The 14937-nt window shown below is 36.3% G+C and overlaps 1 protein-coding gene across 3 annotated transcripts in view; it reads right to left on the bottom strand.

Moving 5' to 3' along the window:
* Nucleotides 1-663: 663 nt before the first annotated feature.
* Nucleotides 664-14937, bottom strand: part of ERO1B (endoplasmic reticulum oxidoreductase 1 beta) — a 30238-nt gene continuing 15964 nt past the window's right edge. For 2 of the 3 annotated variants that reach the window (XM_071806266.1, XM_065833846.2), the window contains 11 exons: nucleotides 13492-13565; nucleotides 10753-10873; nucleotides 10616-10662; nucleotides 9497-9508; nucleotides 8659-8685; nucleotides 7136-7228; nucleotides 6730-6976; nucleotides 5768-5837; nucleotides 4513-4599; nucleotides 3063-3196; nucleotides 664-2073 (listed from right to left, as the gene is read on the bottom strand). In XM_071806266.1, coding sequence (XP_071662367.1) covers nucleotides 2013-2073; nucleotides 3063-3196; nucleotides 4513-4599; nucleotides 5768-5837; nucleotides 6730-6976; nucleotides 7136-7228; nucleotides 8659-8685; nucleotides 9497-9508; nucleotides 10616-10662; nucleotides 10753-10873; nucleotides 13492-13565 — 973 coding nt within the window. In that variant the 3' untranslated portion in view covers nucleotides 664-2012. The remainder of the gene's footprint in view (nucleotides 2074-3062; nucleotides 3197-4512; nucleotides 4600-5767; nucleotides 5838-6729; nucleotides 6977-7135; nucleotides 7229-8658; nucleotides 8686-9496; nucleotides 9509-10615; nucleotides 10663-10752; nucleotides 10874-13491; nucleotides 13566-14937) is intronic. The other variant, XM_065833847.2, reaches the window with a different exon arrangement.

The following is a 14937-nucleotide window of genomic DNA, read 5'->3' as shown; positions in this document are numbered from 1 at the left end:
GCTGTTGCTCATTTACCAAACATAGGTGCTCACATCTGAGCTAGGTACCCGGATTCCCACTTCAATTTGATGGAGAAAAACTCCAGGGTGCAAATTGCTGCATTGCAGAGTATATCATACAGAGCTTGGAACAGGCCAGATGAACCCACCTAGAAATCACCTGCCCTTCTCCATCAACTAGAAAAAGGAAGCCCTGTGGTGACTCGCTCACACAGGGGTGCCCACGGGCAAGAGAGGCTGCTGGGTAAGAACAGCACATCCCCAGGCTGGTATCAGCTTTCTCGAACAGCTCTTTAAATTATCGACTGGCTTAAACAGGAGCTTCCAACTGGATACCAGTTCATTGCCAATTTGTGCAACTATCACCAAAACTTTAAGGATCATCCTTCCCGTCTCCCCCCCCCCCCCCCTATTTTTTTTTCCCTTACATTTAGCTTATCCTGGTTTGACTCAACACTGTTTCTTGAAAAAACAGCATTTTTTTATAATAGCAAGTGTCAGCAGCACAGCCTCATTTCCAGTCAGGTAGAAATTTGAGGTTAGTCTGGAAAAACAGGACACAGAGTGTATTCCAGCTTTCAGAAATTCTCAGCTGTAAAGGACCATGTTATGGAAGCCAATACTGTTACAATCCATTATAAAAACAGGTCACTAAATATCTGGTAGGGTGAAAAATGTTTAAGAGCACTTTATTTTGCAAAGACTTATTTTTAAAAACAAGAGATGTTATCTACACTGTACCAGCACTTTCTACATTCATCATTCCTAACTTTGCTTTGACATGCTGGTTTGAAAAAAAATATTACTTCATTTTAAATTTAAACCAATATTTGGTTGGTACTAATCAGTAGTGCTGTTTCTGAATTCTGTTTTAGACAATGGTAAATTATCATCGACAGCTGTGGACAATGATACACAAGTAATTTCTTATTTTATGAAAGTTACCCGTTTTATTACGCTGAATATCCTTTTAAAGAAGATACAGTTAGGGATTGCATAGATAGAGTATGCAGTACTAAATGTCAGTGTGATTACGAATTTTAAAAAGCATCTTTTTCTTAAAAGTGACTACAAAACCAAGTTCTTAATATTTGCATTGACCTTTTCACATAGCACTAAAACATAATCCATAAAAAGCAAATTATTTCCATGGCTCAAAGAATGAAGTATGCTATTTTAACATTTTAGACATTAAAAAGACAATTTATGGAAACTGAATTTGGGATTACAATCTAGAAAACAAAATGGGCTAGATGCGAATTTCATTGCAGAAGGTTTTTGGCAAGCAGCACTCCACAAACATCTGCCCTGTCCTTACCCTACCCCCAAGCAAATGGAGGTAGCCAAGGGGCTGCAGAAGAGTCACTTCCAACTGTGCTGCATCACAGACAAGGTGGTTATTTTAAATAAAAAAGGAAATTCTGGAAAGCAGCACTTAAGGAAAACAAAAGCTTGATATGAGCACGATGCAGAGGATCTCAACATTTTCTGCTCAGTAAGTTTCCTATTTTTAAGTAAGTTTCATTATTACAGTAAGTAGTCAGAACTCAACAAGAGACCTATTTCCTTTTCTGTTTGTTTTTTCTTTTAGACAGCCAGAATCGGCATACCCAGTCCTCAGAATATAGAGAATGTACTCGGTACTGGGGAGAATTGAGAGGTGAACCACCTCTCTACAGACAGGCCAAGTCAGGGTGGAGGTACATATGTTTTAACATAAAAAACCTGTCTCAAAAAGGAAAAAAAAATTTATGAAGTTTCAGTACAACAGAACTGTGAGCAGAGAACTTAAAAAATAAACAGATCGTCATAATTTACACAGTTTAAAACTATATATTTAATTCATAAATATATTTTCTAATTAATAACCGTTCCTAGTTCAAACATAAATATTCAAGTTGGTATTTGACTTTACTTTTTATCAGTTCATGTGGGTCCTGTAAGGATCAGTTCCCTCTGCTCAATGCAGTCATGTAAATGGTCTTCATCAATAGGTTGTGCAAAGGCCTTCATTACCTAGTTTGTTGTAATAAAACTTTAAAATTCTGCAGTTCTCTTATACTCGTGGAAAGCCTGTAAAACAAAAACCCCTTAAGTGTTATTAAGTCAAGTGTCAAAGTGCAGGGCAAATCATCATCTTCCGTGAGGGCTTCCATTTGTTTTTTTGAACATGATTCTGTTCCGAAGATTAACTAAGATGCCACTTTCTCTCTAAAGATTTACTATCTGACTCTCAGTTAGATTTACATAATATATTATAGGGGTTAACATTTAGATATGTTTTAATTTTTTACGTCTTCATTAAACATCTAAAAATCTCTAACCAGAGGTAATAAAACACTAATTACATTATTTTAAATGGAACCAGATAGTTATCTTCAAGATCTGAAGAACTAGCATGATGAACAAAGCAAGTTCTACACATCTTTTAAAGCTGTTAAAATGCTATATTTCATCACTTCAACAGGGTTAATTTTTGCTGTTTTAAAAAAATTAGTCAAAATTAAAGTTTCACAAAAATAATCACATCATACACAAAAATACAAAAGCCTAAGGGCTAAATGACAGTGTAAAAAATCTTCAAGTAGTTTTCTTCCTTTTCACTACTTTTGACCTATACACACTTAAAACAGCAATAAAAAAAGTGTAGAACAGCTCAGTGTCCAAAACAGAGGAGACATACCCAAAGCCTAATGCTTAAGACTGTTTGAGACTTAAATCCAGCTTTCACAAGATGGAATTTGAGCTTTGAGATCAATAGGTGAATTGGATCCCAATATACAATTACAACCCCTTGACATTTTGGTTACCTTAATTTTGCGCTTCAAGATCAAGGTAAATGAACCATCACGAGTCCATCACCAAATGGACCGTGACAACAACCAAGCTATTAATCAGCACCCTACATACTCAGTTTGATGGCATTAAGTTTATCAATATCACTACTAATAATTCAGCCTTTAAAAGCTACAACTACATGTACAGTACCAGCTTTCCACAGACCCTGAGTGTTGATACTGACATTTTATATTTTTTCCACTATACAAATGACAAAAACTTACCTTCCAAAGGCATTTACAAGAGCAACTATTTCTTGGCGTGTGAGTTGAAAACCTTTTGATGGGCTATGCTCAGGAAGGCTCTGTATTTCTTTCTCAGAAAACAAGATCTTCAGAGCAGTTCCTAAGCCTTGAGTCTGCAAGAAAAGTCCAGTGTTTTAACATCAGTAAGATCACTGCATTGAACTCTCAGAAAACTGTAAAAAAGTTTAAAAATTACTAATCCAGGCAAACTTTAGTAGCAATTCTTTTACATTGACACAGTCTTATACAAATAACTGCCCACAAACCAGGACACTAATAGAAATGGTTGCCACTGACTGTGTACCAGGTTCAGTCACTTATTTCAGAACATTTGTTTCCTCAGGTACACCCATGCTTCACCCTTGTGTTTTTAATCTCTTCCCTTCCCATCTTTTTTCTTCTCAGCCACACCAGATGCACATGAACACCCGCCTGTTACACCACTGCCAGCTCCCTCCTGCCCCTTCCCGTAGAGATGCCCCAGGAGTTGCTGGATCAGATCTCCCCTTTGTTCCTCCTCTCCCCCTTCCAAGTCAAACTAGATTTTATTATGTGATATCACAGTTCTTCTGCTTTTTCCACCTCCAGTCCCAGTGGCAGACATCACAGTTTCAGTTTCAACCCCCATTTTCTATATAGAAATAGAACAGAAGCAACTATTCTTATTTGTACTGCTAGCTCAGGTTAAACCATGACACCCTTTTAATTGGGCTACAGAAACAACCACTGGGTTTTGACAAGAAGTGGTTGAGGGTGGCTGCAAGAGAATTTTATAGGTCAGGAAATCTGGTCCTATTTTGTTTTGTGTGAGAAGGAAAAAAACAACAACAGATCAGAAGCATTAACTAGGACAGAGTAGGCAGAACTTCAGAAATTCAGCAGAGACCACCAATTTTTTTATGTTAAAAATTTCTTTGAAAACTGAATTCTGATAAGCTTAATGTTATACAGCAGTATAGTACAGTAGGCACTCCAAAGTAACAACTGCTCTCAGTCTGGACTTAACATTAGTCTTGAGGTTAAAAATCTTGTTCTCAATACAATAAAAATAGTAAGTGTCCAGAAACTAAAATGGTTTTTCAGCTTCCAGCTTTACTGTGCACCTTTGCATCCATTTGTTGCCTTCTGCATAAACTGTGAAAATACAAATTGCTTCTTTTTCATATGCTTCAATTTGTGAACAAAAAAATCTCTTTTATTGAACTAAACAGCTGTTGAACAAACAAAATTTTTTAGCAAAATTTTTAAAATAAATTGTTTAACAGTGAACTAAACATATGTCTATTTTTAATATATAGGTAAGGATATCAAAGACCAACCATGTACAGAAAGTCTGAATGATGACCTAAGAGGCACCCTGCCAAACTAAAATAGATTATCTTCTAACCTGCCCAACACCATGCAAACACACACACAAAATAACCTTTACCTGCAGTTTGCCCCACAGCCTGCATTTGTCACATCCAACACAATCCATTATGCGGGATATGTTCTTGAAATGCAACCTGAATTCTTCCTATCAGTTAAAAACAAAATAAAAAGGGTTAACTTAAAGTAATTCCTTAGTTTTACAAAAACAGAAGGTTAACTAATCTAGTACCACTGGAATATCAATTCTCTATTACTAAAACTGAACAAAGCGACAATCATATGTAGTCAGGCCATAACAAAGGTCCATGTAAACACAGATTCTTATTTCCTCGAAAAAAACCACAAAAATACAGGACATGCAGGGTTATGCTTGGACTCTATACACTGAGTTTCTCCCAACTTTCTCAAAATTTGCTGAGCTATAAGTACCATACCTGTGTCCCTGGCCAATTTCCTTGCATTATTCAAATCCCTTTGAATCAACCTACTCCTTTTTGACAAACAGGAAAACAAGTTACAATTTGTAAAAGACAGTTCCTGTCCAAAGCTGTGGGTAGACTGTTGTTCTGCAGGTTCAGTCATACTGAAAGCAAATAGCACAGAACTAATTAAGATGTTCTCAATTAAATATTTAAGGTCAGAAAAAACACTAGCTGGGCTGATAAATCAGTGGCAACTTTCCAATAGCATTCTTTCTAATGCTGATGAAATTCCATACTACTACTGAAATAAGTATTAAAAGTGCTAATCAATATTGAAACAGACCTTTATTACTGAGTCACACTCCAACTGTGGAATTGTAGCCCATACCAATCTGCACACCAGCACGTTAACACTGGAAGTTGCTAGGTAGTAGCAACATTCACATTGGGTTCTATGTCTAGGAATTATGTTTTTCCAATGTTAAGTAAAGTATTATATTATGTTCTACTACATGAGGCATCTGTTTTGTAAATAAACATCACTAGTTGTTTTGTTTGTTTTTTCAGATGCTCATGTGAAACAAATACTATATTTAAAAAACACCATTGCATCTACTGGTAATGCCAACTCAACCCAGTTGCTTCACCACAGTCCTGACGACAGACACAATGCACTAAACCAGAGATTTCAGTCTGCTTGGCTCAAGACAACACCTTATAGTCATTTACTGTAAAGCAGATTAAGAGGCCTTGGATACAATTTTCTAAGTTTTTATCCATGCCTTTTCTACTCTCAGCAGTATGCTTCTGGTAAGTAGAGAGACTTTGGGAAAATAGCACGATTTAATTTCAAAGTGGTATTTTGGATGTTGTTCAGAAAATTAGCTTTACCTTTAATGACTTTGCTCCTTTTTTATCTCCAGCAAACATGGACTTTTCATCGAAGTGCATATGGAAGGACCTAATAAAGACAAAACAAAAAAACACTGGCATGAACTTTAGTGTTCCATCAAGCTTGGTGAGCAGCTGATGTCATCAGTGTAGAACACTTTCCAGAGTTCCTGGTCTTTGCAGAACAGCTCTTAAAAAATTACTGAATGGTATCAGTTTTACTGTTCAATCCCCATAACTTGAAATCTGTTATTTACAGTTTTGTTAAGAATTTTCTTCACTCTATTTCCACTGATCGAGATGTTTTTCTAATACACACTGAAATTGTCTTAATGTTTGCCTTTAAGCTGATGGTTGTTTGACCACATCTCAAATATGTAGTAAGATTATGACTAGGAACAGCAATGAAGCCACACAGCATGTTACCAATCACAAAATTAGTGAGAAGGTGAGCAAAGGAACCGGACTGAAGAACCTTAGAGTTAACGGAAGGAAGAAGGGATGGCTAAAACCCCAGAGGGTAAGTCTATGATAAAAGCTGGACTACTCACTGGATCATTAAAAGACTACATGCACTATCTTCCTTTTCAAAATAAATCATGTATGTCTTATGCTAAAGAATCAGAAAAAGCAACAAATAGGGAGTAGCCCAGGGTGTTGCATGGGGTTGTGTTTTTTTCCTCTTTCTTCGTTTCTGTTTTGGGAATTTTTTTTTTTTTTTGGTTCTGTTTTGTACATGTGTGGTTTTTGTTTTTTAAAGACTGGTATATTCAAACCTCAAAACCATTCATCTCTTCTCATCAAACGTGCAAATCCTTCTTGTTCTCTCTCACTATTTAATTTTATTTCTCCATTCCACTCTCCTCCTTGTCCTATCCTATCAAGAAGTCATCTATTCTCACTTGCAAATTTAACTGAGAATTTCAAACTATTGATTAAAAAACCAAAATCCTATCCCTTACTTTGTATCCCTGAAGATATCTAGTAAGAGAGCTTTAGATTCAGCATCTTCATGACCATTTCCAGTGTAAAGGTCAACAACTGAACGCTCGAAGTATGGTGCAACCTTTGACAAAGCACGCAGCTCTATCAAATATAAGAAATACAAATTTTTGAGCCTCCTTGGTCCTTCTCCTTTTGTTTCAATAGGATCAAAGCGGCGAGTGAACTCTTTCACATTCGGTCCCCAGCAAGGCTTCCCCCAGGTTTCTACACAGAGGAAGAAAAAAAGGGCAGGGGGAATAAAACATACAGACTTTGAAGAAGTAAGCAACTAAGTACACATCCAAAACTTCCAGAAAAAAAAAAAAGCACATGTTACAGATATTGTAGAATTCAATTCAGTAATTTTACCTAGATTTAAATTACCTTCAAGAAGATAATTTGCGCACAGATGCAAGTTGATGCTAGCATGAAGTCCAGAAATGAGTTTATAAAACACTCTTTTCTCAAGGCAAAGACCTGTCCAGGATAAAAGAAAAACAGACCCAAACTAAATACTGGAAATAATATATTAAAATGAATATACCTTGACATTTCAGTGATGCAAGTCAGGATCATTTAACTTTTAAGTTACAATTACAGTACATCAGCATTGTTAATAAGCCCTTAAATCCATCATAGGAAAAGTATACTTTCTTTTTAAATATAAAGAAATACTAAGAATGAAGTTTGACATTTCTTACTTGATATTTCAGTGTTCCAGTAAACACAGTTAAATAAGTATCTGGTCAATTAGTACAGTGCCACATCAAAATAAGATGCTTACATTGTTTGAGCTATATATTTGAAATAGTCTAGAATTTTGGCAGTCTGGAAGACAGAACTATACTGTGACCCATCGTAATTAGAATCAAAGCTACCACTGGATTAGAGTAGTGACTTCACAGAATAAACATCAGAAAACCTTATGGTATTGGAAAACAGCAAAAAATATATCTTCCCAGCTCTACTGTAAATTCACTGAAGATTTAAATGCAAAGAGCAAAACATTCAAAAATATGACTTTGACAGATACAGACTTCTACAGCATAAACAGAAGAAACAATGGCATTGAGTGGACAAAATATAATTTAAATGCAGAAATTACTTGCAATACCACATAGACCGAGAGAAAGAGATTACACTTCAAATTTAGGAGCTTTTTTCTTTCTCAAATATATGTTTGGGTGTTTTCCCAGCCACTCCAGTCTCCACAAATGGAAGCAGGGAGAGCTGATAGTAAAGCCTACGTAAGGCTGAGATATGGCCTCATTTACAGTCATCACATTTTAAAAAGACATACAATTGTATGTTTTCCTACAACACCACCAGCTAGAAATTTCCAACCAGACAAGTAAAAGCTTATGAAAGGCAGAATGAACTAAGTTTAATATTAAAGTCCATTAAACTGATTTACTTTCCTGCACATCTCCAAAATGTGATTTTGATTGCTACCACTGTAATAATACTTTCCATTTAAATATTAATAAAAAGCAAATTACCTTCTGAACACACATATGTTAGTTTTATATTGGGAACAGAACCATCAGAAACTTTAATGTTTTTTAAAGCTGTTTTCAAATATAAATGCCTAGCAATGTTAGTAATAATAATGTTCCTCCTTAAATGCCTAAAATGAGCAGAAAATTCAAAGGTAACCAATATGGAAGTAAATTCCCTCTTTATAAAAGATGAAACACTGAAGTGTGTTTAAGGGGTATACCATCTAAGTGAATGAGAAGATTTCCAAACACCCTCAAGATAAAAATATTCTTTGAACAGCACTCAGAAGTTCTGTGCACTTTATCAAAAAGACTACACTATGAAAAATATTTGGCGAGATGGAAAAAATACTACAGCATTTCTTCTAGTGAATTGAACATTATATTAACCCATCCAAGAGCCTTTACCTTCCAGCCATGTGTAGAAAGATTCTCCTGTAAATACAAAGCATAGAGTTAAATGAAGAATTTTCATTTTTAACATTACAGTCTCTCTATATTACTATGCATACTAACATCGGCTGCCAAATGGACATAAATCTAAATAATCTAGTCATTAAAGTGAGAACTGGCACAGAAGCGGTTGAACTTTGAGGTTGGTTTAAATCTGTTGAGGTCAGAAGAGGAGAAATACAAAAATGACTAAGTTACTGGCCAAGGCATTCAGAAGCATATGGAAATGAAAGCTGACTATATGCACTAGCAGTGAAAGACGTGACAAAGAGTGTAATTACATCTGACAGCCTTTGCCTTGAGTGCTGCTGTCTGAAGGCTTCCTGTAGGCTGAGATCTTTCAGTTGACTGAAAAATCTTAAACTGTCTCACTGTAGACAGACTAAATGCTTTTCCTTGCCACTCTCTCCTCTCCTTCCCAAAAATCAAGGACATTCAAGAAAGTACATAAAATAATGTCCTTCTGATCTGACATCAGAATCAATAGGGCTCTGGAGGAGACCCAAGAATCCTTTAATTTATGCATTTTCAGTTATCTCAATAACGTTATCACGACACATTGTTACAAGGATAAGAATGAACAACAGAACTGTATTTTGCTCTTATCCACTCCTTCTCCCTACTCCAAATGAAAGAATTACCCCAATAAAAACATTTTTTTGATCAATCATCTGCATAAAAACATAACTCTCCTGCCCACTAAAGCAATGGCAATAAAGTGAATAAATCAGACGTCCAAAACTCTTTAACGAGTACTTCATTTCTGCAAGTCAAGCAAATTAAGATGACTTACCATCATCTCCTCCTTAGGGAAGGAAAGAAAAAAAAAAAATCCATAAACATTTAAAAGATAATTTCCACCGTAAAGTAGTAATGAAACACAGGTTTTACTACAAACACTGAAAAAAAGTCCAAGAAACCTTATTTAATCTACAAAAAGATAGGCTACTTTCCACCCTCTTCCTCAAGAGGACCTAAGACTAAACACATTTTTAATAATGACAGTTGCTAAGAATTTGAAATCTTAGTTACAGCTGATTTACATGCACTTGAAAGCTATGTTTTAGCTTCAGAGAGATGGTTAGGAAGTCATCTTCTTCAGTTCACATTATTCAATAATCTGACCAGTGTTCCCTTCAGAAATTCTGATCCCTGAATTAAACTGCTCTTAAAATTATTTTTATTTGAGTATACCAACAATATATTATTTCAGTATTTATAATTACTAAAAGCTATTTTGACTTTCTAATGTGTGGTGATGTTTTCTAACTCAATCTACTGGTTAATAGTTAATTTTTAAGGGAAATGAGACACACTGACAGGAGAAAGCAGATTCATTTGGAACAACAGGTTATAGTTTTCAACTTAAATTTGAAAACTTGGGGTTTAAGTCACTGCCATGCCTTTTTTCCTAAACATTCCTGCAGATAACTGAGCCTTCTTCAGTATCCACTCTTTCTTCATACAATGCAAGTATTTGTACATTTATAATACGTTAAACATTACGGATGGAATATGTACAGCTACATTACACTAGAATGACTATGAGCTAAAGTGATTAGTGCTCTAGGAAAAAACACTAGGGAAGAATACAGGAATGCTGACATTTTAGTTGAACTTTAACTCCTTCCCATCCATTACTGTGACATTTACTAAACAGCTTGAGACTTACTTAAGCTTTCACATTAGCTCCTCTGACATTAAGCATATTCACATGCATAAGATTAAGCATGTACGTAATCAAGTATCACAAACCTTAGTCTAAATATTGAAAATGGATGGCTGCGTCTACAGAGGACATTAAAAAAGCAGAAAGTATACCTACCAACTAGATTACTATTTGCATCACTTGTGCAGCAATAGTCACTATGTTAAAAGAACTGCATTAGAAAATAAAACAGGCAAGACCCACCCCTACTAGGTGCCAGTGGATTTAAAGGACGATAGACAGATCGAGGCCTAGAAAATAATAGAGAAAACAAGAAAATCAGCTTTAAGCTAAATTGAAGTGCAAGCATAAGAAGTAGGCTTCCTCTCCCTCCCAATTACTTGAAGCAGTTTTCTTCATAGATGCTGTTCCACACTCTCCAAGCAGAAGGCCCCTTGTATCCAGTGTAACGTTCTGGATTCAGCAGCAAATCCACATACTGTGCATCTGGAGATCTCTCATCTAAATAGGAAACCTTTTGTTACATATTGTAACCGATCAGTTAAAAAAAGATTTAATTTTAAAAAACAGTCACACAGAATATAAATAAGAGGTCTCATATAATACTATTCTGTCTTCTAGTTGGATTATGAATGCCTTTTACATAAAAATACAACAATATACACACTAATTAAATGGTTAAAAGTATATAATTTTTTCCAAAATCTCTCATGTGACCTTAATTTCTACAGTGTCTGAACACCTTCTATGTTGTTTCTTCAACTCTACCATAAACACTAGTCATGCAATGTGTTATCTGACCATATGCTAAGATAAAACCAGTGTTTTGTTTTAAATTGGCTTCAAATTCAGGGTTTATTTTTTCCAGCAATATCTGGTTGAGGGGGTTGCTTTTTTGAAATGGATATACTGCTACAAGGGCTTCTTAATAAAGACGAGGTCAAATAAGTGCATCTTTTAGTTGCTACATATTCCATTTTTATTAGCTAAATCCCTTTTTTCCCCAGATACCCTTGCATACTGGCAGAAAATCTGGTTCACATTGCTTAATTGAACAGACTTTCAGCATATTGCAGAACGCTGTCTTGGTTATGGCAAGAAACATTATTTAATCAGCATTTCAACAAATTATACCCTCATCTCTAAAGCTGACTACAAATTCAGGCAACATATCCAAAGAACTGTGAAACAGTACTCTCTCTGCTTAAAAACTCTGTATGAATAGAAACTTAAGTTTCGAGCTACAATCAGTAAAAAGCAGGAAGAATTCCCTCCTCTTTGGAATTCTACGCCAAGAGCAAGTCATGCTTAAAAAAACCTACATACAAGCCAGTAGTCCAGAGACTTATTCATAGGAATAGGCCAAGCAGAGCCACTGAACATTTCCTCAGATGTCAAAAAAAAGCCACAGAAACTACACTGAATACTACTCTAAAAAGAAGAGATGACTCTGCATGAGCAGTTAAGCATCACTTCAGCAGTAGTGACAGAAACAAAGACAAGACAAACACAAAATGCAAAACAACACAGCGAGTGCCAGATGAGACAAAGTCAAATTACAGCTTGTGTTATTTCTTTGACAGAATGGCTAACCCAGGCAGTTCCTACACTTCCTGGTCACTTCAGGTCTCCGCTTTTTCTTCTCATTATCCACATACATTTGAGTCTGTGGGGCAGTGCAACAGAAAGATGGAAAGCTGACCTGGGTTATGAAGTTTTTTTCAGCTAGATCAATTCCCTTATCTAGTTTATCATTAAGCCAAACAAAAAGCTACTAAAAATTTAAAACGGTGATACAGTTCTGTGCTACAGTTGAGTGAATTAAGAGCTCTCTCACCACCAAGAAGAGAGAAGAGAAAGAAAACAAGAGTTTCTACCTCATCCCAGTAGTTATTCTCTCTCATCTCTCCCTGCTCCAGCTCACAAACTCATCTGATAAGCCACTTCATCACAACAATCGGGGAGATGGGAAGTAGTTGTCAACTTAGTTTCCCGCTAGTCAAGTAAGCTGAATCAGCTTACCATGCAGAAAGATGCACGCCCATGCAAAAAAAGCACTGGAAGAACACAGCTGGGGGCAATACATCCTCTTTCAGCAGGGTGTGATGCAAGGAGAAACAGAGGCAGAATCGGGAACTACTTAAGTTAGTATTACTCCTAAAATTAATGCTCCTAAACTATATCTTTCCCAACTGAGCCCTCTTAAAAAATTTAAGTAGGCAGTAGAGACAACAGCTTATTTCATATAACAGTTCAGATCTATAGTAATGCTCACTGACTATTCATTACAGAAACAGCTTATACAGAAAATTTTGACAGATAAGACACTGAAGTGCTAAAAGAGACCCACAGCTGGTAAGTCCACTACAGCTGCTACTTTCTCAGGTGACACCAAACATTAACCTAAGGGAAGATTAAAGCATCTTGCATTATGCCCCAAGTTTTCCTAGCATAGAAAGCTTTCCAAGGTGTTTATTAAAAAGGCTTTTAAGCAGTCATTCCTGAACTTGGCAATTCTTATATTTATCTGAAAAACATTCATTTGAACTTTGAATGTTACAAGCAAATAAAAAGACTCACACATGTGGAGCAGAGGGAAGACACAGTCTAGTATCCTAATGTTTTAACAATAAGAAAGTCCCTACAAATAAGGGTGAATTTAGTGCAGAGATCATCTGGAAACATAGGAAGGCTGGACGAGGAATCAACTCAGTCCAAGCACAGACAGTAGAATAGCAACAAAAATAATATAGTACTAAGAAACTGAATCAGCTGCAAGTTATTTGTCTTGTATTTGCGCTAGATGAAACTCTTTTGTGAGAATAAGCTTTTTAAAAAACATATGCCAAGCCCCTCCCATTTACCCTCTTCTTTATATCCATAAAAGTCTCCTGTTCACTATACTAACAGAAGGTAACAGTGAACGTGCACTGTGTAGAGTATCAAATGCTCCTTGTAAAAAAATACATTATTTGCCTGTAGGATGATATGAACTGTCACACCTCTACTTAGCACAAAATTAAAACTTTTTTTAAATGGTTGTTTGCAGACAAAACTGTAATCCTTTATTTTTTTTTAAGAGACAGCAAATAAACTCTGAAAAAGCTTAAACATTTTACCATCAAGTTCACAAAAATGATCCTGTGAATCATCGTATCTTGCCCAGTCAATGAAAGCCTCCTTACTTTGGTTACTGAAGGGAAAAAAATACATTTGATTTTAAACTTTTAAATTAACAATGTCAGTAAGAAACACAATCCACATATAGTAGTTAACTTGGAACTGAATTCTGAATATCTAACTCGAGAATATGTGGAGTTACTGCTTGTTAACTGCAGAGATTCAAGCAGGCATCAACTGCAGTACTTTTTAAAGTCATTAATGTCAGACAGCAAGAAAGACTTCACCGTCATTATTTGAACAAACTGTGGAGTGGCAGTGACTTCTCTTCCTTTGGTAACACCTTGGTAAAATATTGTCATAGCACGCATTTTTAACACTTTTCAAAGTACTATAGCAGCTGTCACTTGGGGGTGAGGGGAGGATGCATCATATTTTTGTTACCTGTAATTTCAACGAGATCTGCAATAGTTAGCCTTGCTTTTTAGTGGGAGACTGGATGTCTAAATGCCCTTTCAAAGCTAAATTAGTCAATAAATATGATTTGTCTTAAGCCTTTTAAGTAATAATGGTATTCCACTCAGCCTAGCATTTTCAAAGGTGTACTGTACCAGAGAGACAAGTACTTTGAAGTTCCCACACTATGAAACATAAGCAGTGCCAAAAGCTAAATGTTTTCCCCTGTGCATAGGTGCAGCACAGAACTTCTGATGCCACGCTACTGACAGCAACATATAAGCAAAGATTGGGAACTCTGTGCGAGGCTGCAGTGGAACACCTTGAAATAATGAAAACGGCCTATTCCATTTGATCAAATTAGTACTAGCTCAGTTCTACAAACAGAGGCAATTCTATAACAAGATACATTTCTAACTTTCTCCCACATCACCCTGGTATTTGGCATTCAGCAAGGAACTTCTCCAGTAATTATTAGTAGGCAAGATCTGATAATCACAAGAAATACAGATGATAAAGAAAAATAACCCAAAGCCATGAGGATGATTGTATGGGGATATAGCAGAAGATTTGGCAAGGAGATTAGTTAAATGTAAATACACTCAAGTGACTTGCACCTGTCTGTAGAGAAAGCACATACATCACACTAATTGTTTTAGTGACCTTGTGTGCTTGAGGAGTAGAACCTCTGTGTCAGATAACATAGGCCTGTGAGAAACTCTAGGCACCTTATCACTATGTCTGAGATTCCTGCTTTGTTGTGAAAGAGCGAGACGCTGCGCCTGCCTGAAGCCTTGACATACAGGCGAGCTCAGCAGGCCCAGTGATCTCTCAGCAAGGCTGAACTGACCAGCGCCTGCATCTTCTTGCGATGTGCCTGCACATGTGTACACAATGATGCACTGCTAGGCAGAGAACATGGAGGCTTGCTTACAAAGCATAAAACCTTCCTGCACTTGCAGGGTCCATTACTTGCCCCCCTCTCAGTT

The sequence above is a fragment of the Patagioenas fasciata genome, chromosome 3 (assembly GCF_037038585.1).
Source record: "Patagioenas fasciata isolate bPatFas1 chromosome 3, bPatFas1.hap1, whole genome shotgun sequence".
NCBI classification, from domain to species: domain Eukaryota; kingdom Metazoa; phylum Chordata; class Aves; order Columbiformes; family Columbidae; genus Patagioenas; species Patagioenas fasciata.
The sequence above is the reverse complement of the archived record's forward strand: the minus strand, read 5'-3'. Positions and strand labels throughout refer to the sequence as shown.